The sequence below is a fragment of the Oncorhynchus mykiss genome, chromosome 18 (assembly GCF_057628025.1).
Source record: "Oncorhynchus mykiss isolate SJ-2025 chromosome 18, ASM5762802v1, whole genome shotgun sequence".
Taxonomy (NCBI): Eukaryota; Metazoa; Chordata; class Actinopteri; order Salmoniformes; family Salmonidae; genus Oncorhynchus; species Oncorhynchus mykiss.
The window spans coordinates 70104679-70128136 of NC_143039.1; the positions used below are offsets into that span (position 1 = coordinate 70104679).

The following is a 23458-nucleotide window of genomic DNA, read 5'->3' on the forward strand; positions in this document are numbered from 1 at the left end:
CTGACAGCAGTACTCTGGAGAGTTTGGATTTTTTTTTATTGCATTCCAAATGGTACCCTATTCCCAACAAATATACATACATACATATATATATATACACACACACACACACATACATATATATATACACACACACACACACACACACACACACACACACACATCTATACTTATGTATGTACTTATTTTCCCCCATAATTTGCAAATAAATTCATTAAAAATCCTACAATGTGATTTTCTGGATTTTTTTTCTAATTTTGTCTGTCATAGTTGAAGTGTACCTATGATTAAAATCACAGGCCTCTCTCATCTTTTTAAGTGGGATAACTTGCACAATTGGTGGCTGACTAAATACTTTTTTGCCCCACTGTACATACACACACACACACACACACACACACCTATACTTACACACACATAAATATATGTGTGTGTACATACATACATACATTCACACAAACAACTACGTTTTACCAGAGCCCAGCCCTGGTCAAAAGTAGTGCACTAGAAAAGGGAATAGGGAGCCATTTGGGATGCAGCCTCCCTTTTAAAGTGCAGTATCCAACTCCGGGTAGGGTTTGAGTGTTATATGTACTGCATACATCCTCATTCACCATCGACTAAGTGAACCCAGTTACTTTAAAGTGGCATTTTAAAGCTGAAATGTAGTTCTCTGTCTCTCTCTGTAGAGTCGACCTCTCTAAATAACCCCCTAATGAACTGCTCCCGTCGCTCACAACCCAAGGCATTCAGCAGGGGAAAAAAGTATTTTTAATAATTTGTGTGCCTGCTGCTGTGAATTAGCTACCGGTGCGTTTTTCTCTCCAGACATACTTGCTGACGGCACACAGGCTGGCACTCAAAAATGCTTATCATTACAAAAACTCATCTACTGGCTACCTTCCATTCCCCAATATTAGCACAAGTAAAATACATAAATAAAAACACTACTGAATAAATAAATGCTTTTTTTCTCCCCTTTGTTTTAAATGGAACTAATTTTGGCACACAAGGTTTTTTGAGGTGCCAACCCCCCCTCCGCCCCCCCCCCCCCCCCTCTCCTCAGCTGGTGGTCTACATATGTGTGAGTGACACAACCTGTTCGGCACTAGCTCCTCCCTCCCTCCTTTCCCTAGCATAACATTCCCCCTACTCATTAAGCGGAGGAGTTTCGAGTTTCCCCTCTCCCTCCTGCCTACCTCCCTCCCCTCTGCTCCTTAACAGCAGGCTGCAGTACATCCATCAGAAGAGCTGCATGAAGAAGTCAGGAGCCCAGTCCAGGGCGGTCTGGGCCACAGCCAGAGCGGCCGCCCCCAAGGTGGCTGAGATGCCCCACACGGCCATCTTGACGAGCTGGTTGGCAGCCTGGTTGGGCTGCGTGTCCCTGGACAGGACCAGCTGGGAATCTGGTCCTCCGAGGCCTCGGGCCCGGCCCTGGAGGAGCTGCCGACGTAGGACCGAGTCTGGCCGCTGCTGCTGAGTGGCCGCCTGGAAAGCCTTGAAACAGTTGATGGTGATGCTGGAGACAGACAGAAGTAGATACTGTCTGAGAGAAACACTTTCTCATAACAGTTATTAATCTCTGCCGAGTTAGTTATGGCTTACGAGTTAGTTATGGCTTATAAGAATACTGAAACGGTAGACAAATATACGTCAATAAGAAAGACCAAAGGGAAAGAGACAGGTGAAAAAAAGTAAACACCATATGGGAGGGAGGGAGAGAGAGAAGAGAGAGAGAGAGAGAAGAGAGAGAGAGAGAGAGAGAAGAGAGAGAGAGAGAGAAGAGAGAGAGAGAGAGAAGAGAGAGAGAGAGAGAGAGAAGAGAGAGAGAGAGAGAGAGAGAAGAGAGAGAGAGAGAAGAGAGAGAGAAGAGAGAGAAGAGAGAGAAGAGAGAGAAGAGAGAGGAGAGAAGAGAGGAAGAGAGAGAAGAGAGAGAGAGAGAGAGAGAGAGAGAGAGAGAGAGAGAGAGAGAGAGAGAGAGAGAGAGAGAGAGAGAGAGAGAGAGAAGAGAGAGAAGAGAGAGAGAGAGAGAGAGAGAGAAAAGAAGGGAGGGAGGGAGGGAGGGAGGGAGGAAGAGAGGGAGGGAGGGAGAGAGAGAGGGAGAGAGAGAGGGAGGGAGAGAGAGAGGGAGGGAGGGACGGGAGGGAGGGAGGAAGGGAGGAAGGGAAGGGGGGGGGGGGAAGGGAACAGTGCCCTATGGCCTTAACAAAGACACTTCATATGGCTACAGCTTTTTCTCAATTACATTAGCAACACAACACCAGAAGCACCAGCTAGTGCTGATGGGTAAGACCACAGCAACACACATTTTCCTCAACAGTTCGGAGAAAAACATCATTAAAAAATCATAAAATATTCACTTCCATTTCATTATCATCCCTCTGGAAGTAATAGTAAACATGGCGCTGCAATACCAAATGCAAATGCCTTTTTTCCTGATTATGAACCTGGCAAAAAAAAACACACAAAAAACGGGGCGGTTAATGGCAGAAAAGCGCCTCTGGGAAAATGGTACCCTGAGCGTTCACGCCTGGGCTGAGGGGCTCAATGTCTAAGTCTTTCACTCTCCTCTTTTAAAGAGGGCTTTTAGAGTGTCCCTTTCTCCAATCTCTCTCTCTCTCATTACTATAATTTGTTACTGCTCCCAGGCTGAAAATAGCTGACAGGTAACAGCAGAGCAATTAACTTTTAAACTTTCACTTTAAAAAGCTTAACACCCCAGAGGGCCAGGTTGTTCTGATGAACCTCCTGTAGTGTACATACTGTAGTGGTACACCGGTGACTCCTATCACTTACTCCTCTCCTACGGCGTTCCAAATGACACCCTATTCCCTATATAGTGCACCACTATTGACCAGAGCTCTATGTGCCCTGGTCAAAAGTAGTACACTAAATAGGGAATAGGGTGTCATTTGGAATACAGCATCTGTGTGACAGTGACAGTGTACTGTGCAGTCAGTGGCTGGCTTCGCCCATGTTCTCTCCTCTCATTTCTCCTCCTGTTGAAAGGGACTAGGACCTCGTCAATGACCGTGACACTGAGTCTTTGAATACAGCTGACAGGATAGTGAGCTGATGACTGTGATCAAAGCAGCTCATTCTAAACCTTGAGGGAGTTGGGGGAAATATTTTGTCAGGTAGAGGTGGCTTTGCTGGTGTCTTAACTTAGAAATGAAGTATGTTGTCATTTCAGGGATAGAGGGCCATTTCAAAATGAATTTGGCTATTGGCCTTGTGAGCTTTCCATCCTGTGCCCATCTGTCATTCTCTGTGACCGTGGCACACTGTAGCCAGTGTTCCTGTGCCTCAATAGTTGTGTATTCATGTTTTAATTCCTGTTTAGCATTACTACACCAGCGATACGTCCCAAATGGCACCCTATTCCCTAGGCCAAAGTAAAGTAGGGACACAAGAGAGGTCAGACGGGTGAGTCGGCATGCAGCTGTCCTCGTGACCCAGAAGAAGCAGAGGATGTTCAGTGTGGTTGAGTCGTCACCGACAGGCCCTGTTCTGTTTGTCGTGGTGCCACCGGGAGCTGCTCTCTCAGCCGTGCAGTGTGACGCAACACAACCCCCCTGCTCGCGCTCTCCCTCTTTACTTTTGAGTCCCTCTCTACCGCTTTCCTTTGCCCTCCCCCCTATACACAGAATAAGTGGGTCACTAGTTCTAACACTTGACCTCACACGTCATGTCATTCACCACTCTACTACTGAGCAAGGGGAGGGGACACGAGGTCATATGTTACTCTACATTGGGTCAAAGTTAAACAAACACAGACATGACCTTCCTTAACGGAGCTAATGCCAAGTCTCGAATAGGAGACCCCCACAGCCCACTCTCAGTCTGCCTAGCTCTGCTAGGTCAAATTCATTAGACACAAAAACGGAAGGAAACGGACTGAAACAGGGAGAATTCTACCTGAAATGTCCAATAAGTAATGCTCATTTTCCTTTCCCATTGCAAAACATTGTTTGAATTAATGATTGTGACCCTGTCTTCTAGATGTCGCCTCCTCTCTCTACCCGATGTTACCTGTTGCCTGCCTGACTGACTGACTGCCTGACCTTACTACAGGAAGGAAGCAACCAGAAACCAGCCATCCAGAGAGCGTGGCACTGGCAGTGTCACTACATTGCCTGTCAGGCAGACATTTGTATCCGGCTGTCACTCAAGGCCTCTTGTCAGCAATGTCATTTACACCCGGAGAGGAATGACTGAAGCGCTGGTGGAAGGATACGGACCGAGGGATGACTGAAGCGCTGGTGGAAGGATACGGACCGAGGGATGACTGAAGCGCTGGTGGAAGGATACGGACCGAGGGATGACTGCAGCGCTGGTGGAAGGATACGGACCGAGGGATGACTGAAGCGCTGGTGGAAGGATACGGACCGAGGGATGACTGCAGCGCTGGTGGAAGGATACGGACCGAGGGATGACTGAAGCGCTGGTGGAAGGATACGGACCGAGGGATGACTGCAGCGCTGGTGGAAGGATACGGACCGAGGGATGACTGCAGCGCTGGTGGAAGGATACGGACCGAGGGATGACTGAAGCGCTGGTGGAAGGATACGGACCGAGGGATGACTGCAGCGCTGGTGGAAGGATACGGAACGAGGGATGACTGAAGCGCTGGTGGAAGGATACGGACCGAGGGATGACTGCAGCGCTGGTGGAAGGATACGGACCGAGGGATGACTGCAGCGCTGGTGGAAGGATACGGACCGAGGGATGACTGCAGCGCTGGTGAAAGGATACGGACCGAGGGATGACTGAAGCGCTGGTGGAAGGATACGGACCGAGGGTTGACTGAAGCGCTGGTGGAAGGATACGGACCGAGGGATGACTGCAGCGCTGGTGGAAGGATACGGACCGAGGGATGACTGAAGCGCTGGTGGAAGGATACGGACCGAGGGATGACTGCAGCGCTGGTGGAAGGATACGGAACGAGGGATGACTGAAGCGCTGGTGGAAGGATACGGACCGAGGGATGACTGAAGCGCTGGTGGAAGGATACGGACCGAGGGATGACTGAAGCGCTGGTGAAAGGATACGGACCGAGGGATGACTGCAGCGCTGGTGGAAGGATACGGACCGAGGGATGACTGAAGCGCTGGTGGAAGGATACGGACCGAGGGATGACTGAAGCGCTGGTGGAAGGATACGGACCGAGGGATGACTGCAGCGCTGGTGGAAGGATACGGACCGAGGGATGACTGCAGCGCTGGTGGAAGGATACGGACCGAGGGATGACTGCAGCGCTGGTGGAAGGATACGGACCGAGGGTTGACTGCTGCGCTGGTGGAAGGATACGGACCGAGGGATGACTGCAGCGCTGGTGGAAGGATACGGACCGAGGGATGACTGCAGCGCTGGTGGAAGGATACGGACCGAGGGATGACTGCAGCGCTGGTGGAAGGATACGGACCGAGGGATGACTGCAGCACTGGTGGAAGGATACGGACCGAGGGATGACTGCAGCGCTGGTGGAAGGATACGGACCGAGGGATGACTGCAGCGCTGGTGGAAGGATACGGACCGAGGGATGACTGCAGCGCTGGTGGAAGGATACGGACCGAGGGATGACTGCAGCGCTGGTGGAAGGATACGGACCGAGGGATGACTGAAGCGCTGGTGGAAGGATACGGACCGAGGGATGACTGAAGCGCTGGTGGAAGGATACGGACCGAGGGATGACTGCAGCGCTGGTGGAAGGATACGGACCGAGGGATGACTGAAGCGCTGGTGGAAGGATACGGACCGAGGGATGACTGCAGCGCTGGTGGAAGGATACGGACCGAGGGATGACTGCAGCGCTGGTGGAAGGATACGGACCGATGGATGACTGAAACGCTGGTGGAAGGATACGGACCGAGGGATGACTGAAGCGCTGGTGGAAGGATACGGACCGAGGGTTGACTGCAGCGCTGGTGGAAGGATACGGGCTACGGAGAGGGAAAGTGAGGGAGGGAGGTAGGTGGTATGTAGATGTCACGGTCACCTGTGAATTGGTATGGTAAACACTCACAACAAAACACACAAAAAAAAAATCAGCGCCAAGCATCATTTATCACACAACGTCATGACCTTCAAGATGTTAACACACAGACTTGTTTACAATCATACGTTGCCTTTGCGAATGAAAGCCACATTTTTAGACTGAGTATGAGAGAGAGGAAGGAAAAATGAATGCCGCGGCAACTGTTCGCTTTTCGTTGGAGGGAGCTCTGTCAGAGGTGATTGTGCACAAGGTCTAACTGGCTAATCCGTTTCCAACGCCTCTGTGCTTCCCAGCATGCTCGCTGTCGCTGCGCAGGAACCACTGCCGTGCCAGCCCCCACTCCATCCCCCCCTCAACCCCCCACCGCCTGGCTCAGAGAAGTGCCGGAGGTGATATCACTGTCCCCCAGTGCAGCCTCAGTGGAGGCCAAGCCGGCTACATCACAGTCCTGCTGGGCCAGCCGCTTCTCACAGTAAATCCAGAAGGCCGGGAGGGAAGGCCCCTCAACCAAACAGCCAACAAACCAACTGCTGCTGGAGGAGCTGATGCACTGGGTGGGGTACAGCTGGCAGCTTCTGCAGGAAAGAAGTGGTAGGCTAATTTCTGTTGATTTGATTGTGATAAATCACAATGTTTCTTAATCATCAGAAAAGTGTCACTGAAGAGGCCTGAAAAAAGCTATTGAGGGAGAACTCTACATCACCACATCCTCCCCATTGCAGCCCATTTTAACCACATCCTCCCCATAGCAGCCACATCCTCCCAATTGCAGCCCATTTTAACCACATCCTCCCCATAGCAGCCACATCCTCCCAATTGCAGACCATTCTAACCACATCCTCCCCATCGCAGCCCATTCTAATTACATCCTCCCCCTTGCAGACCATTCTAACCACATTCTCCCCATTGTAGCCCATTCTAATTACATCCTCCCCATTGCAGCCCATTCTAACCACATCCTCCCCCCTTGCAGACCATTCTAACCACATCCTCCCCATTGTAGCCCATTCTAATTACATCCTCCTCATCGCAGCCCATTCTAACCACATCCTCCCCATTGCAGCCCATTCTAACCACATCCCCATTGCAGCCCATTCTAACCACATCATCCCCCTTGCAGCCCATTCTAAATCACATCCTCCCCATTCTAACCACATCATCCCCATTGCAACCACATCCTCCCCATTGCAGCCCATTCTAATTACATCCTCCCCATTGCAGCCTATTCTAACCACATCCTTCCCATAGCAGCCACATCCTCCCTATTGCAGCCCATTCTAACCACATCCTCCCCATTGCAGCCCATTCTAACCACATCCTCCCATTGCAGCCCATTCTAACCACATCCTCCCCATTGCAGCCCATTCTAACCACATCCCATTGTAGGCCATTCTAACCACATCCTCCCCATTGCAGCCCATTCTAACCACATCCTCCCCATTGCAGCCCATTCTAACCACATCCTCCCTATTGCAACCACATCCACCCCATTGCAGCCCATTATAACATCCACCCCATTGCAGCCCATTCTAACCACATCCTCCCCATTGCAGCCCATTCTAACCACATCCTCCCCATTGCAGCCCATTCTAACCACATCCTCCCCATTGCAGCCCATTCTAACCACATCCTCCCCATTGTAACCACATCCCATTGTAGCCCATTCTAACCACATCCTCCCCATTGCAGACCATTCTAACCAAATCCTCCCCATTGTAGCCCATTCTAACCACATCATCCCCATTGTAGCCCATTCTAACCACATCCTCCCCATCGCAGCCCATTCTAACCACATCCTCCCCATTGCAGCCCATTCTAACCTCATCCTCCCCATTGTAGCCCATTCTAACCACATCATCCCCATTGTAGCCCATTCTAACCACATCCACCTCATTGCAGCCCATTCTAACCACATCCACCCCATTGCAGCCCACTCTAACCACATCCTCCCCATTGAAACCACATCCTCCCCATCGCAGCCCATTCTAACCACATCCACCCCATTGCAGCCCACTCTAACCACATCCTCCCCACTGCAGCCAATTCTAACCACATCCACCCCATTCTAACCACAGTCTCCCCATTGCAACCACAGCCTCCCCATTGCAGCACATTTTAACCACATCCTCCCCATTCTAACCACATCCTCCCCCCTTGTAGATCATTCTAACCACATCCTCCCCCCTTGTAGATCATTCTAACCACATCCTCCCCATTGTAGCCCATTCTAACCACATCATCCGCATTGTAGCCCATTCTAACCACATCCTCCCCATCGCAGCCCATTCTAACCACATCCTCCCCATTGCAGCCCATTCTAACCTCATCCTCCCCATAGTAGCCAATTCTAACCACATCCTCCCCATTGTAGCCCATTCTAACCACATCATCCCCATTGTAGCCCATTCTAAACACATCCACCCCATTGCAGCCCATTCTAACCACATCCACCCCATTGCAGCCCATTCTAACCACATCCTCCCCATTGAAACCACATCCTCCCCATCGCAGCCCATTCTAACCACATCCACCCCATTGCAGCCCATTCTAACCACATCCTCCCCACTGCAGCCCATTCTAACCACATCCTCCCCATTCTAACCACAGTCTCCCCATTCTAACCACAGCCTCCCCATTGCAGCACATTTTAACCACAGCCTCCCCATTCTAACCACATCCTCCCCCCTTGCAGACCATTCTAACCACATCCTCCCCATTGAAACCACATCCACCCAATTGCAGCCCATTCTAACCACATCCTCCCCACTGCAGCCCATTCTAACCACATCCTCCCCACTGCAGCCCATTCTAACCACATCCTCCCCATCGCAGCCCATTCTAACCACATCCTCCCCATTCTAACCACAGTCTCCCCATTGCAACACATTTTAACCACAGCCTCCCCATTCTAACCACATCCTCCCCGCTGGCAGACCATTCTAACCACATCCTCCCCACTGCAGCCCATTCTAACCACATCCTCCCCATTGCAGCCCATTCTAACCACATCCACCCCATTGCAGCCCATTCTAACCACATCCTCCACATTGAAACCACATCCTCCTCATCGCAGCCCATTCTAACCACATCCACCCCATTGCAGCCCATTCTAACCACATCCTCCCCACTGCAGCCCATTCTAACCACATCCTCCCCATCGCAGCCCATTCTAACCACATCCACCCCATTCTAACCACATCCTCCCCACTGCAGCCCATTCTAACCACATCCTCCCCATTCTAACCACAGCCTCCCCATTGCAGCACATTCTAACCACAGCCTCCCCATTCTAACCACATCCTCCCCACTGCAGCCCATTCTAACCACATCCTCCCCATCGCAGCCCATTCTAACCACATCCACCCCATTCTAACCACATCCTCCCCACTGCAGCCCATTCTAACCACATCCTCCCCATTCTAACCACAGCCTCCCCATTGCAGCACATTCTAACCACAGCCTCCCCATTCTAACCACATCCTCCCCACTGCAGCCCAGTCTAACCACAGCCTCCCCATTGCAACCACAGCCTCCCCATTGCAACCACAGCCTCCCCATTGCAACCACAGCCTCCCCATTGCAACCACAGCCTCCCCATTGCAACCACAGCCTCCCCATTGCAACCACAGCCCCCCCATTGCAACCACATATTCCTCCTGCAGCCCATTCTAACCACAGCCTCCCCATTGCAACCACAGCCTCCCCATTGCAACCACAGCCTCCCCATTGCAACCACAGCCTCCCCATTGCAGCCACAGCCTCCCCATTGCAGCCACATCTTCCTCCTGCAGCCCATTCTAACCACAGCCTCCCCATTGCAACCACAGCCTCACCATTGCAACCACAGCCTCACCATTGCAACCACAGCCTCACCATTGCAACCACAGCCTCCCCATTGCAACCACAGCCTCCCCATTGCAACCACAGCCTCCCCATTGCAACCACAGCCTCCCCATTGCAACCACAGCCTCCCCATTGCAACCACAGCCTCCCCATTGCAACCACAGCCTCCCCATTGCAACCACAGCCTCCCCATTGCAGCCACAGCCTCCCCATTGCAGCCACAGCCTCCCCATTGCAGCCACAGCCTCCCCATTGCAGCCACAGCCTCCCCATTGCAGCCACAGCCTCCCCATTGCAGCCCATTCTAAAGTCAGTCAGACAAATAGAGCCAGAAACCAGGGGTTGGAGTGCGGTGAAAGCTACTAATTTCATCTCCGCCCCAAGAACAATATTGGGGCATGTACCACACAACGCAGCCTTCCCAAATTACCCACTCCCCCTCTCCCCCTCTGATGGAGATGGGGGTTTTGCATGCTAAATAAGACAGCCCCATAATTACCTAGGGACTAGGCTTATTTATTGGATAGCTGGCATCTGCACAAGCCCCCCCCCCCCCCCCCCTTCTCTCTCTGTGGTGTGACGAGTGTGACGTTGAAAAGAGAAGAGAATACATCTCAAACCCAGACAACTAACCCTCCCATTCTTCTCTCTCTGTGGTGTGACGTTGAAAAGAGAAGAGAATACATCCCAAACCCAGACAACTAACCCTCCCATCTTTCTCCACAACCTTTTCTGACAAGAGGCAGGTTCTCTCGCTGCCTGTCAGATCTAAAGTCAACCACATTTCTGTCACTGGATCCAAAACACTGTTTAGAAGACATTTCTGTCCACCAGGGACACATGAATAGAGGGAGAACAACATTGCTCTTGCGGGCATGGTAAAGGTATTCATTACCTCCCGCTGGTGTTGATAGCATCATAAAAGTGAGACTAGCAACCTACCTGTGGGGGAAAAAGGAGAAACGCGCAGGGATCTACAGGCTCAATCTCAGAGACTGACACATAGCATTAGCATACAAAGGACTGGGATGCAGACAGGCAGGACTGAACATCAGCCACATCACAAAAGACACTAAGGAGGAAGAGGATCAGCTCCAGCATCATGAGGAGAATAGTCTGTGGTGTGGGCTGGGGGACTTTGTGCTCAACAACACCACCTGCTGGACATGTGGAAAAATCACAGAGAGCTCTACTCTACTCGCAGTCAAAGTTAGATCTACTGCGAATACTACACAGGGGACTATCTCCCCTTACGTTCCCTATGTTTCAGGCCAGTTCAGACTAAAACCTGATTGTTGGATATGTGAATATTGTAAGTCTAGAGTGTGGTACGTTCAGCCCAACACACTATTGGGAGCACACTGCTTGCCCTCCAGGACACCTACAACACCAAGTGTCAAAGGAAGGCCAAGAAGATCATCAAGGACCTCAGCCACGGCCTGTTCTCCCATCCCTCAGACGCGGCAGTATAGGAGCATCATGGCTAAAACTGACAGACTGGCCAATAGCTTCTACCCCCAGACAACGGAACAGCCACCACTAGTCAGCTTTGAGGTCCAGATCTGAATTTGAGGGGTCTAGAAGAGCCACGCCAGGCCTGAAGAGTAAAACCCCATCGGTTGCAGCAGACAGACATCCACGAGTCTGCAGGTTGGATGGAATCCCCTGCTGGGTCTACACTGCAGTTCATTTCCCACCGTCTACAAGCTCAATCTGACTGTGCTACATTTGGTTCCAAGTAATGTCTCCTCCGTTACCAAGTGACTGGCAGGATCCACATCTCCATTAATTCCTAAGCCAGATGTAGCAGGAGCCTCTGCTCTGTTCTTTAGATCGTAGATCCTGACAACAGTAGTCATAACACTGGACTACTAGTTGGTTGAAGCAGTCTCCTCCCCTGTACTGTAAGTTATAGAGAGAGACCCTGACACACCCACCTGTTGCGGGACTGCAGAGCAGCACGCTTGGCCAGCAGGGAGGGCGGGTAGCGGGTAAAGAGGCAGTGGGCCTGGGTGATGAGCTCCTCGTAGGGCAGGTCCTGGGGGATCTTAGACAGGAGTTGGTGCACCATGGCCATGTCACACTCGGTTTGCTTCACCTCCTTCTCCCTGTGCAGGACGATCTACAAAGGAGACAGAATATTAGCAGGCTCTGTCCCATTCAACCAATCAGTAGAGAGTGGTGACAATTTGTCTAGCTACAATTCTGTTAAAACCCAATTAATACGTTTCAAATCGACATTCATAGTAGATCAACGTCTACCATGTACATCAGACTTATACACCAGACTGTGTTCTGATCCGGGAGATGTGCGGTGAGTAACGATTTTGGGTTTTGGCCGGGCACAGGGTCAAAGGGTTAAGCCCCCCCTCCGTGCCTAGTAACCTGAGGAGGCAGGAAGAACTACTGTGCCTAGTAACCTGAGGAGGCAGGACAAACTACTGTGCCTAGTAACCTGAGGATACAGGAAGAACTACTGTGCCTAGTAACCTGAGGAGGCAGGACGAACTACTGTGCCTAGTAACCTGAGGATACAGGAAGAACTACTGTGCCTAGTAACCTGAGGAGGCAGGACGAACTACTGTGCCTAGTAACCTGAGGATACAGGAAGAACTACTGTGCCTAGTAACCTGAGGAGGCAGGACGAACTACTGTGCCTAGTAACCTGAGGAGGCAGGACGAACTACTGTGCCTAGTAACATGAGGAGGCAGGACGAACTACTGTGCCTAGTAACTTGAGGAGGCAGGACGAACTACTGTGCCTAGTAACCTGAGGAGGCAGGACGAACTACTGTGCCTAGTAACTTGAGGAGGCAGGACGAACTACTGTGCCTAGTAACCTGAGGAGGCAGGACAAACTACTGTGCCTAGTAACATGAGGAGGCAGGACGAACTACTGTGCCTAGTAACCTGAGGAGGCAGGACGAACTACTGTGCCTAGTAACATGAGGAGGCAGGACGAACTACTGTGCCTAGTAACCTGAGGAGGCAGGACGAACTACTGTGCCTAGTAACCTGAGGAGGCAGGACAAACTACTGTGCCTAGTAACCTGAGGAGGCAGGACGAACTACTGTGCCTAGTAACCTGAGGAGGCAGGACGAACTACTGTGCCTAGTAACCTGAGGAGGCAGGACGAACTACTGTGCCTAGTAACCTGAGGAGGCAGGACAAACTACTGTGCCTAGTAACCTGAGGAGGCAGGACAAACTACTGTGCCTAGTAACCTGAGGAGGCAGGACGAACTACTGTGCCTAGTAACCTGAGGAGGCAGGACGAACTACTGTGCCTAGTAACCTGAGGAGGCAGGACGAACTACTGTGCCTAGTAACCTGAGGAGGCAGGACGAACTACTGTGCCTAGTAACCTGAGGAGGCAGGACGAACTACTGTGCCTAGTAACCTGAGGAGGCAGGACAAACAACATTTCCTGACTGCTTTGTATCCCGACTTCAAAAGGCCTCAGGCCCCCTTTGGTTTGCATGCAGCTCCAATATCTAGCAGGGGATAGGCTTATGGAAGGAGAAGAAAGGGGCCATTTAAAGCAATCTAGCACAAACACAGCTAGTCCTCCACACCAAACCTCTGGTGAGTTCATTACAGTTGTTTAATTAACTGGTCTAGCTACAACAAAGTGCCCTGGATTCCTGTGCTTGCTTGTGTGAGTGAGTGTGTGTGTGTAAAAAGATAAATCCTTGCCTTTTTTGTTTTGAAAAACTTGTTTGCTTTTGCTGCTGACATGTAGTCAAAAAACAACTCCATTTACAAAGCACAGAGCGAGAAAGAAGAAGTTTGGCGAGATATCACTTCCCCAATACCATCTAATGAGAGCTTAGTGGAATGCGTGGACTATTTTTTATTTATTTTTTGTCCATTAATGACCACTGTCCTATACACTGACAGGACAAAACATTAAGAACACCGGCTCTTTCCATGACAGACTCACCAGGTGAATCCATGTGAAAGAGATCATCCCTTATTGATGTCACTTGTTAAATCCACTTCAAATCAGTGTAGATGAAGGGGAGCAGACAGGTTAAATAAGGATTTTTAAGCATTGAGATAATTTAGACATGGATTGTGTATGTGTGCCATTCGGAGGGTGAATGGGCAAGACAAATTACGTGCCTTTGAACAGGGTTTGGTAGTAGATTCCAGGCACACCGGTTGGAGTGTGTCAAGAACTGCAAAGCTGTTGGGTTTTTCACACACAACAGTTTCCCATGTGTATCAAAAATGGTCCACCATCCATACGACATCCAGCCAACTTGACAACTGTGGGAAGCATTGGAGTCAACATGGGCCAGCATCCTTGTGAAACACTTTGTAGAGCCCATGCCCTGACGAATTGAGGCTGTTCAGAGGACAAAAGGGGGTGCAACTCAATGTTTTGTACACTCAGTGTAAATAACAGTGCATCTCCGAATTCACCTCAGATAGTATTTTGGGCATGGTACAGTCACTTACAGAAAATACACACGGCCCCAAAAATATGTTCAGCAGACAACTTGGAAGCACACAGGTGCAGGTACAGAGTAAGGTAGAATAAACATGTCCATTCCTCACACACATGCACAACAACATATCCATTCTGTTCTATTCCTATAAAACAGAGGTCACAGTTAAAAAATGGTGGTTCTTACCACGGCAGCGAAGTAGATGGCCATCAGGGGGTGTGAAGCCAGGAAGAAGTCATAGAGCCTGAGAACGTGACGGAACTCAGACAGGACGTGGCCGTACCATGTGATGAGCCAGCTCAGAGCAAAGATGGTGCCCACCTCGGCCCTGCAGCAAAACACATGAGGCAGTTTAACAGATAAACATTTTTTGATAATGTGATAGGCCAGAGGTACGCTATACATACACACAAAAATACTTGGACACCCCTTCAAATTAGTGGATTTGGCTATTTCAGCCGCACCCGTTGCTGACCGGTGTATAAAATCGAGCACCCAGTCATGCAATCTCCAAAGACAAACATTGGCAGCAGAATGGCCTTACTGAAGAACTTTCAACGTGGCACCGTCATAGGGTGTCACCTTTCCAACAAGTCAGTTGGTCAAATATCTGCCCTGCTAGAGCTGCCCCGGTCAACCGTAAGTGCTGTCATTGTAAAGTGGAATCGTCTAACCGAGTGCTGAAGCGCGTAGCACGTAAAAAACGTCTGTCCTCGGTTGCAACACTAACCACCAAGTTCAAAACTGCCTCTGGAAGCAACGTCAGCACAAGAGCTGTTCGTCGGGAGCTTCATGAAATGGGTTTCCATGGCCGAGCAGCCGCACACAAGCCTAAGATCACCATGTGCAATGCCAAGCGTCGGCTGGAGTGGTGTAAAGCTCGCCGCCATTGGACTCTGGAGCAGTGGAAACGCGTTCTCTGAAGTGATGAATCACACTTCACCATCTGGCAGTCCGACGGACAAATCTGTGTTTGGCGGATACCAGGAGAACACTATCTGCCCCAATGCATAGTGCCAACTGTAAAGTTTGGTGGAGGAGGATTAATGGTCTGGGGCTGTTTTTCATGGTTCGGGCTAGGGCCCTTAGTTCTAGTGAAGGGAAATCTTAACACTACAGCATACAATGACATTCTAGACAATTCTGTGCTTCCAGCATTGTGCCAACAGTTTGGGGAAGACCCTTTCCTGTTTCAGCATGACATTGCCCCCTGGAGGCTGTTATAGCAGCAAAAGGAGAGTCCAACTCCACATTAATGCCCATGACTTGGAATTAGATGTTTGACGAGCAGGTGTCCACATAATTTTTTGGTCATGTAGTGTAGTCAAAGGTAGAGGAAAGATGGAGGAGAGAGTGTGCTGAAATAGCAGTGGGCCGGATTCCAACCCATGCTGCAGGGATATTTTCCGGAGGCAGCAGCTTGGAACGTCAGACCAGCCTAGACCATGTGAACAAGTCAAGCGAATTCAAAAGTACATCGTCACAGAGTCTCAATACACTTTACAAGAGGGAATAAACAGCAACAACATCGCTCAACCTCTCATTATGAAAAGCAACATCGACAGCTAATTTGTACACTGGCTAATTAAAAAACACCAGTTGAAGTCTCACTAGCTGATGTCACAGGAGGTTGGGGATGATGGGTTTGTGGTAATGGCTGGAGCGGAATTATTGGAATGGTATCGAATACTTTCCATGTGTTTGATGCCATCACATATGTTCTGTTCCAGCCATTATTATGAGCTGTCCTCCCCTCAGCAGCCTCCACTGGCTGGTGCACAGAAAAATCCAATCTCCTTCTCCTGCTGGGGGGGGGGGGAAGCCCAGCACTTATCCTGTATTTGCCTCCAAAGTGGGGATGGATGTCTTAGTGAAATGTGTAAATAAAACAAAGGCTCTGGTCAAAAGTAGCACTATATAGGAAATGGTTTCCATGGAAATAGGGTGCCATTTGAGACGCACAGATGCCAGCTTCTGTGAGTAAGGACGGTCACACACTGATGATGTAATTATAGACTACAGAGAGCCCAGTCCTAAAGGCAAGGCATTAGGCATGGTTCACTACAGAAGCCCTTTTGGACTGCAGTTCTTAATGCAGCTCTATTTTAGGAGCCAAAAATGGCTCTTGGGTGATTGCACGCCAGCGGGAGCTGAAAAATATTTTGGCATCTCAGATTGTTCTGGCAATTCGCACATAGGAACTTCATGATTTTTACTTTTTAATGTCTTAAAATGAACGAATTCACACAAAAAAAAAGGGTAGATATATTTGTAATGTTGAATAAATGTGTGATATGTTTTATTTCAGAATCTAGACATACTCCATATTGTATGCCACACTATAAGGAGGATAATGACCGCAAGATGTACGGTTCATCATGTACGGTTCACAGATCATAGTGTCTTACATAACACATCTAAAAAAAAGCTTAAAATGTCTGCTTTCATCACATTTCTCTCAGAAATGGTTGGTGATACCAAATGTAAAAAGCATTTCAAAAACGTCCTTCCTCTCAATGAAGTTTATTATGTGAAAATTGCCAGAACAAAATCGGAAATACCCCCCAAAAACATTCTGCTGGAGTGGAACGATCCTTTCCTAAGTTGTTATTTCTGGGCTTGGCAGGAGAACAACTCATTGTTGAGTGCGGCTCATTTAAATCCCCTGTGTCTAACATCCATAAGTAGCCCTATAGCCAACTTAACATTTAGGACGGAAACCACAACAGCAACAATCATTACGTTGTCAAATGTCTTGCCTCTATAAAAACATTTCATTTAGTTAAAATTAAGTAACGCCTACTTATAAAAACTAGGCTAAAGAACTGTTCTAGCATCAAATACTTCTTTGGGTAGCCTAAAAGGTAGCCTAAAAGCAGTGGCAGCAGGGCCAGACAGAGCACACCAAACCTGTGGGCTTCTGTCTCAAATAGTAACTTATTTTCTAGGTAGGGCACTAGCCTACCGTACTTTTGACCAGGACCCATAGAGCTCTGGTCAAAAGTAGTACACTATATAGGGAGATAGGGTGCAATCTGGGATGTAGCCTTCTGCTTGTGGCCCTACGCTAGGCTACAGTGACCGGAACAGAGACAGTAGGCTAGAAACCTCCCTCCCGCCAGCCCGTGTCCCAAGATGCACCCATATTCAATATTTATCACTAGATCCTCATATTCTCTACATTTTACAAGGGGCCACTATCAAAAATAACTTTATTTTCTATCAGGGCCTGGGGACGCTCTGCACGCAACAGAGAAAGAGGGAGGGGGGGAGTGAGTGAGTGAGTGAGTGAGTGAAAAACTCAACACTATAGGTTTATGTGATACAGGTTACCCCATAAAAATCCAACGCAACACCCAGGACACAAATAAGACGAGGACAATATCAAGTACTGTGGTAGTGTGTGTTAGTACACCACACACTGGGGTTTTAAGTGGGTTACAGGCACACTTTGACTAGCATTCAAATAAAACACAGCTTCAGGTTGAGTCAAAACATTGATCCTTGTCTGCCACCTTTACATTTCCTCTGAGCTGGATGAAAAGCATGTCTAGCGTGCGAAAACAGAAGTCCTCAACCATAGCTCTTTGCGACTTGCCAGCACAACAATCATATTGACGCTGAAAAAACCTTAAGATGGTTGACAATCAAAGACTTGACATTGACAGAACACGGTGACAGCACAGTGGAAGGCTGTGGAATCCTTTGACTGGCTGACAGCTAGCTGTGGAGATAGGAAACCAGGGCCCGTTCTTAACTCAGTCTTCCCAATTAAATCCCACCGTACTACACATGCTTGTCAGACCATCAATTATACAAACACATCAAATAAATAAGAAATCCAGTCTTTTCTCATTCTCTAGCCCTCTGTTCTGTTGTCTCATAATAACTACACACACTGATGGCAAGGCAGGTAGAGACAGATTGATTTTACTCTATCCTATTGATTACTTCTATCTCTCGCAGTTTGACTCGATTGTAATTAATATCCTGGCTGCGACAACCTGCCTTTCCAAGACAAAAATGTGCACTCTACTGCCCCCTTCAGGATAGAAGAGTGGGAAGCATGGCCGGTATTCATAAAGCATCTCAGAGTATGAGTGCTGATCTAGGATCGGCTTTTTGGATAATAATGAATACAATTACATGAACATGGGAGAACTGATCCTAGATCAGTATTCTACTTTGAGAGCCTTCATGAATATGGGCGGCGATCATTAGGTCGCAACTGCAAATATTAAAAACAAATTTTGCTGATTGAAAATATATTTTATCTGAGAGATTGTTCTTTAACACATAATAAAACAAAACACATTCCACTGGTAGCAACTGAAAAAAACGTCAAAACTTTAGCTCATGAATCCAAGTTTGAAGTTGGGGAAAACTGGTAGAATTACTTCAAAGTGAAGGTGTATTCCTTGCAGCCTTACCTTGCTTGTCATTTACCATTCAAACCTGCTATCTGATCTTTTCTCAAAAAATCTGAGAAACTGGATTTCCAATTTCCCTAAAGGACACAAGTAAACACATACACACATTTTTTTAATAAATAAATAAAAATATATATCCAGTCAAAAGTTTTAGAACACCTACTCATTCAAGGGTATTTCTTCATTTTTACTATTTTCTACAATGTAGAATAATAGTGTAGACATCAAAACTATGAAATATCACATTTGGAATCCTGTAGTAACCAAAAAAAAAGTGTTAAACAAATCAAAATATACTTTATATTTGAGATTCTTAAATAGCCACCCTTTGCCTTGATGAAAGCATTTCACACTCTTGGCATTCTCTCAACCAGCTTCACCTGGAATGCTTTTCCAACAGTCTTGAAGGAATTCCCATATATGCTGAGCACTTGTTGGCTGCTTTTCTTTCACTCTGCGGTCCGACTCAATCCAAACCATCTCAATTTAGTATAGGTAAGGGGGGTCGTGGAGGCCAGGTCATTTGTTGCAGCACTCCATCACTCTCCTTCTTGGTAAAATAGTCCTTACACAGCCTGGAGGTGTTTTGGGTCATTGTCCTGTTGAAAAATAAATGATAGTCCCACTAAGCCCAAACCAGATGGGATGACGTAATCGCTGCAGAATGCTGTGATAGCCATGCTGGTTAAGTGTGCCTTGAATTCTAAATAAATCACAGACAGTGTCACCAGCAAAGCACCCCCACACTATAACACCTTCTCCTCCATGCTTTACAGTGGGAAATACACACGTGGAGATCATCCATTCACCCACACAGCTTCTCAGAAAAGACATGGAAAAAAATCTCCAATTTGGACTCATCAGAGCAAAGGACAGATTTCCACCGGTCTAATGTCCATTGCTCGTGTTTCTTGGCCCAAACAAGTCTTTTCTTCTTATTGGTGTCCTTTAGTAGTGGTTTCTTTACAGCAATTCAACCATGGAGGCCTGATTCACGCCAAGATCAGTGACAGTGCAAAGCTTTGCCAACGCCAAGAGTGTCCAAAGATGTCATCCAGGCAAAGGGTGACTATTTGAAGAATCTCAAATATAAAATAGATTTTGATATGTTTAACACTTTTTTGGTTACTACCTGATTCCATGTGTGTTATTTCATAGTTTTGACGTCTTCACTAATATTCTACAATGTAGAAAATAGTAAAAATAAAGAAAAACCCTTGAATGAGTAGGTGTTCTAAAACTTTGACCGGTAGAGTGTGTGTGTATATATATATATATATATTTTACTGTCACATACACCAGATAGGTTTCACCCAACCTCTGATGTGTGGATATTTATATATTTAACCTTTATTTAACTAGGCAAGTCAGTTATGAACAAATTCTTATTAACAATGACGGCCTACCAAAAGGCAACGGGAGATGCGGGGACGGGAGGTGGGATTAAAAATACAATTAAAAACTAAATTAAATGTAAATACAGGACAAAACACACATCACGACGAGAGAGACAACACTACATAAAGAGATACCTAAGACAACAACAAAGCAAGGCAGTAACTCATGACCTGAACCACCTACTGAGATGTGCCTTTTGTTTAGTAAATCAAATGATACTATGAGGTGCTAGGGAGGCTGCATTGGGTCTTTAACTCTGTAACAAATCCACACAAAAAAAACTAAGAATTACCTCAGCATGAATTCATGTAGCTGTGGATCAACTTGCTCCAGTATTGGCATTAGGTAGTTCAATATGTGCTTGGTGCTGTCCATGGTAGGATCCATGAAATCCCTGCAGGAGCATGTGGCCATGATGGACACAGAGAAGGGAAGCCATCTTTGTTGTGTTAAAATGTTAAAACAAGGGGTATAATACGAGAACAGGGTCGCAATATTACTTTGAAATCTTTCAAATACTTGTAAAATAAAAATAAAATAATGTTGCATGCGTCGTAAAACAACAGACTAACAGTAAAAACCTGTGTTTGATTCAGCTTGCCTGGCGCAATGAAACCAATGGAATAGTCAGAAAATTGCCACGCCCACCCATCTGGCACTGCAGTCAGGCTCAAGCAAAATCTCACAGTAGTTGAAAGATTTCAAATACTATTTCAACTCAGGCCTGGGCTGTTATTTATTTATAAAGAGTCTCATAGTAAGTATCCTAATATAGGATCAGATTTACCTTTAATAATGAATAACATTATACTGTATATGGGCAGGGGGGGGGACCTGATCCTAGATCAGTAACAACAGCAATAACCCTCATAATGAATAACAGTATACTGCATTATTGGCAGGGGGGGCCAGATCCGATCCTAGATCAGTAACAGCAATAACCCTCATAATGTATAAGATTATATACAGTATGGGCAGGGGAGGACCAGATCTGATCCTAGATCAGTAACAACAATCCTCATATCTACCTGAGGTGGTGATTGGAAAGGGTCTCCACCATGGCAATGGCCATGCGCTCTCCAACCACCAGTAGGAAGGTGACCACGATGTCATGGTAACCCTGGTAGTAGTGTAACGCAGGGTTATTCTGTAGGACAACCAGGATGATGTCGATCAGCTGTTCCTGTAGTACCTGCCTCTCGTCCACACGCATGCCTGGGGAGAGGAAAAGAAAACATGGCTGTATCTCAATTCTGTTTCAGTTTGCTTTCATCATTTAATTAACTTCAAGAACACTAGACACTGATACAAGCAGCCCATCTCTGGTAGACACAAGGACTGGATTGAAATCGGTTTCCATCATATTGGTTTTAGTTTTATTAATCAAGTCTCCTTCAATCAGTGGTCATGATGAAGAAAAGGAAATAAGGAAATGCTTAAGGAAGCCACTGAACAACAGTATTGAGATGCCCCCCAGTAAGAGTTAACTGACAAAGGGAGGATACCATGAAGTATCAGCTGACCCCTGATCAGATCAAATGCACATACAGTGAGTGAGTAACTTCCATTCTATTTTATTCAATAGCAGCGAGTAAGTTTCCTCTAATCTAATGTATTGTATTATATGTCAGGCACAGTGAGTGAGTTACCTCTTGGGAAACGTTTCATGGACCTCCTGACATCAAGGAGCACCTGGTTGAAGTCCTTGTGGTTCTCTCGGATATCCTTGGCTGGAATCAAAACACATCTGCTTGGTGTCCACCCCCCTCCCAACCATTGGTTTCAGTTGAACATACAATATTCATCAGTGCTACTGCCAAAGGCCTTGAATGTTGCCTGTGGGGTATTTACGTTCCTTTGTTGCACAGTTTTGAGGACTAAGGAGGAGTCAAGTTAATGAAGTTAATAGTAGGCTATATTCATTTAACATACATCAACGGACTATAGACAGCTAGATGCATGCTGACACAATGCAATGTACAACTTGGCTCACATGGCGGTAGATTACTAAGGCGTCATAGGGATAGTTTCTACAGCCATGTCTCAGGGCAATGGCCAACTGCAATAATGGGCATCCATATTCCTCACATGTAAACATCTCACTCACTTGGTTTAGCAGGCAAGTTGTACACATTGACGCTGAGCAGCTTGGGCCAGACTTTCCTCCTGATCTCGTCTGTTAGAAGGCCTCCCTCGCTGACGGCCGCCCTCCGCAGGGTCTCAATGTCCACAGGGTCACAGTTCAGGGCCTGGTGGATCTCCACCAGCTTCAGCTTTTTCCATGACTCGTGCTCTGTTTGACAGAGCATATGAATTGAGATCATACATGTCATGCAATACGGTCTTGACTGTGGTCACGGTTTGCTTGGATGATATCCCCAGTATTTATTGAGTACCACTGCAAGCAACGGCTCTTTGTATATGCTGGTATGTTGAAATCACTTTTTGTTAGTCAACTCCTTCAACATAACGCTATTTAATTTCAATATGGAAGTTAAAAGTGCTTGCTTTTCACACTTAATGCTGTTACTAATGTAAAATGTAGTGCATATAGTTAGCAATAGTATCCCACCAATCTATTGCAATCTTGCCTTGCTTCAGCTGCATGGGCAACTTTAATGACAGTAACTACTTTGACAGTAACTACTTTGATAGTAACTACTTTGATAGTAACTACTTTGATAGTAACTACTTAGTAACTACTTACTTTTTGCAGGTTGACATGTTTTGATAAAGAATGAGTGATTATGAATTCTAGAATGTGCATTTGTATTGCCATTAAAAATTATGGTTCATATGGATCAATCCCATCCAGACTCAGCTCTGGGTCAATCGACCGTCACGTTTCTTTGTTGTTCCACGTAGCATGTCTGGCAGCTGGCCAGCCCGAGGGAGGACTCATACAGCGCTAGTTACATGAGAAGCTATGCATCTATTCAATTAACAACTGTACAACTATTCTCACCATGTACTATATGGGTAGATTATCTGCAATTTGGTAATGATTTAGTACTGATTGATTAAGTTTACCTCCATGTTGCTGTGCATTTCCATTCCCATTCACCCGGGCTCCTGTACCTTGCTGGTGTTTCCTTCCCTTTTTCATATCCTGTTAAAATGAATAGAGCATCAACAGTACATATCGGCACTTGCAGAAATAAATCCAGCTTTAAAATAGTTTATCTAACGACAGAAAAATAGCAATTAAAACGAATTCAGAGCATGAGCTGTCATTTGTCTAACAGCTGTTCCTGTCCATCGGCACTTGTCCCAGGAAATCAACCGAAGTATTATTTTGAGGCGGGATTTATATTTTTATGTTATCTGATTGGCGA

At 47.3% G+C, this 23458-nt stretch overlaps 1 protein-coding gene across 1 annotated transcript; it reads right to left on the minus strand.

The window, feature by feature from the left end:
• Positions 1–752: 752 nt before the first annotated feature.
• Positions 753–23415, minus strand: zgc:63863 (TBC domain-containing protein). Its single transcript, XM_021572692.3, has 8 exons — positions 23154–23415; positions 22231–22416; positions 21773–21853; positions 21152–21338; positions 20416–20517; positions 14482–14623; positions 11779–11963; positions 753–1519 (listed from the first exon to the last, which is right to left on the minus strand). Exons 1-8 carry the CDS (start codon positions 23227–23229, stop codon positions 1243–1245), a joined length of 1236 nt encoding a protein of 411 aa, XP_021428367.2. The 5' UTR covers positions 23230–23415; the 3' UTR covers positions 753–1242.
• Positions 23416–23458: the final 43 nt, after the last annotated feature.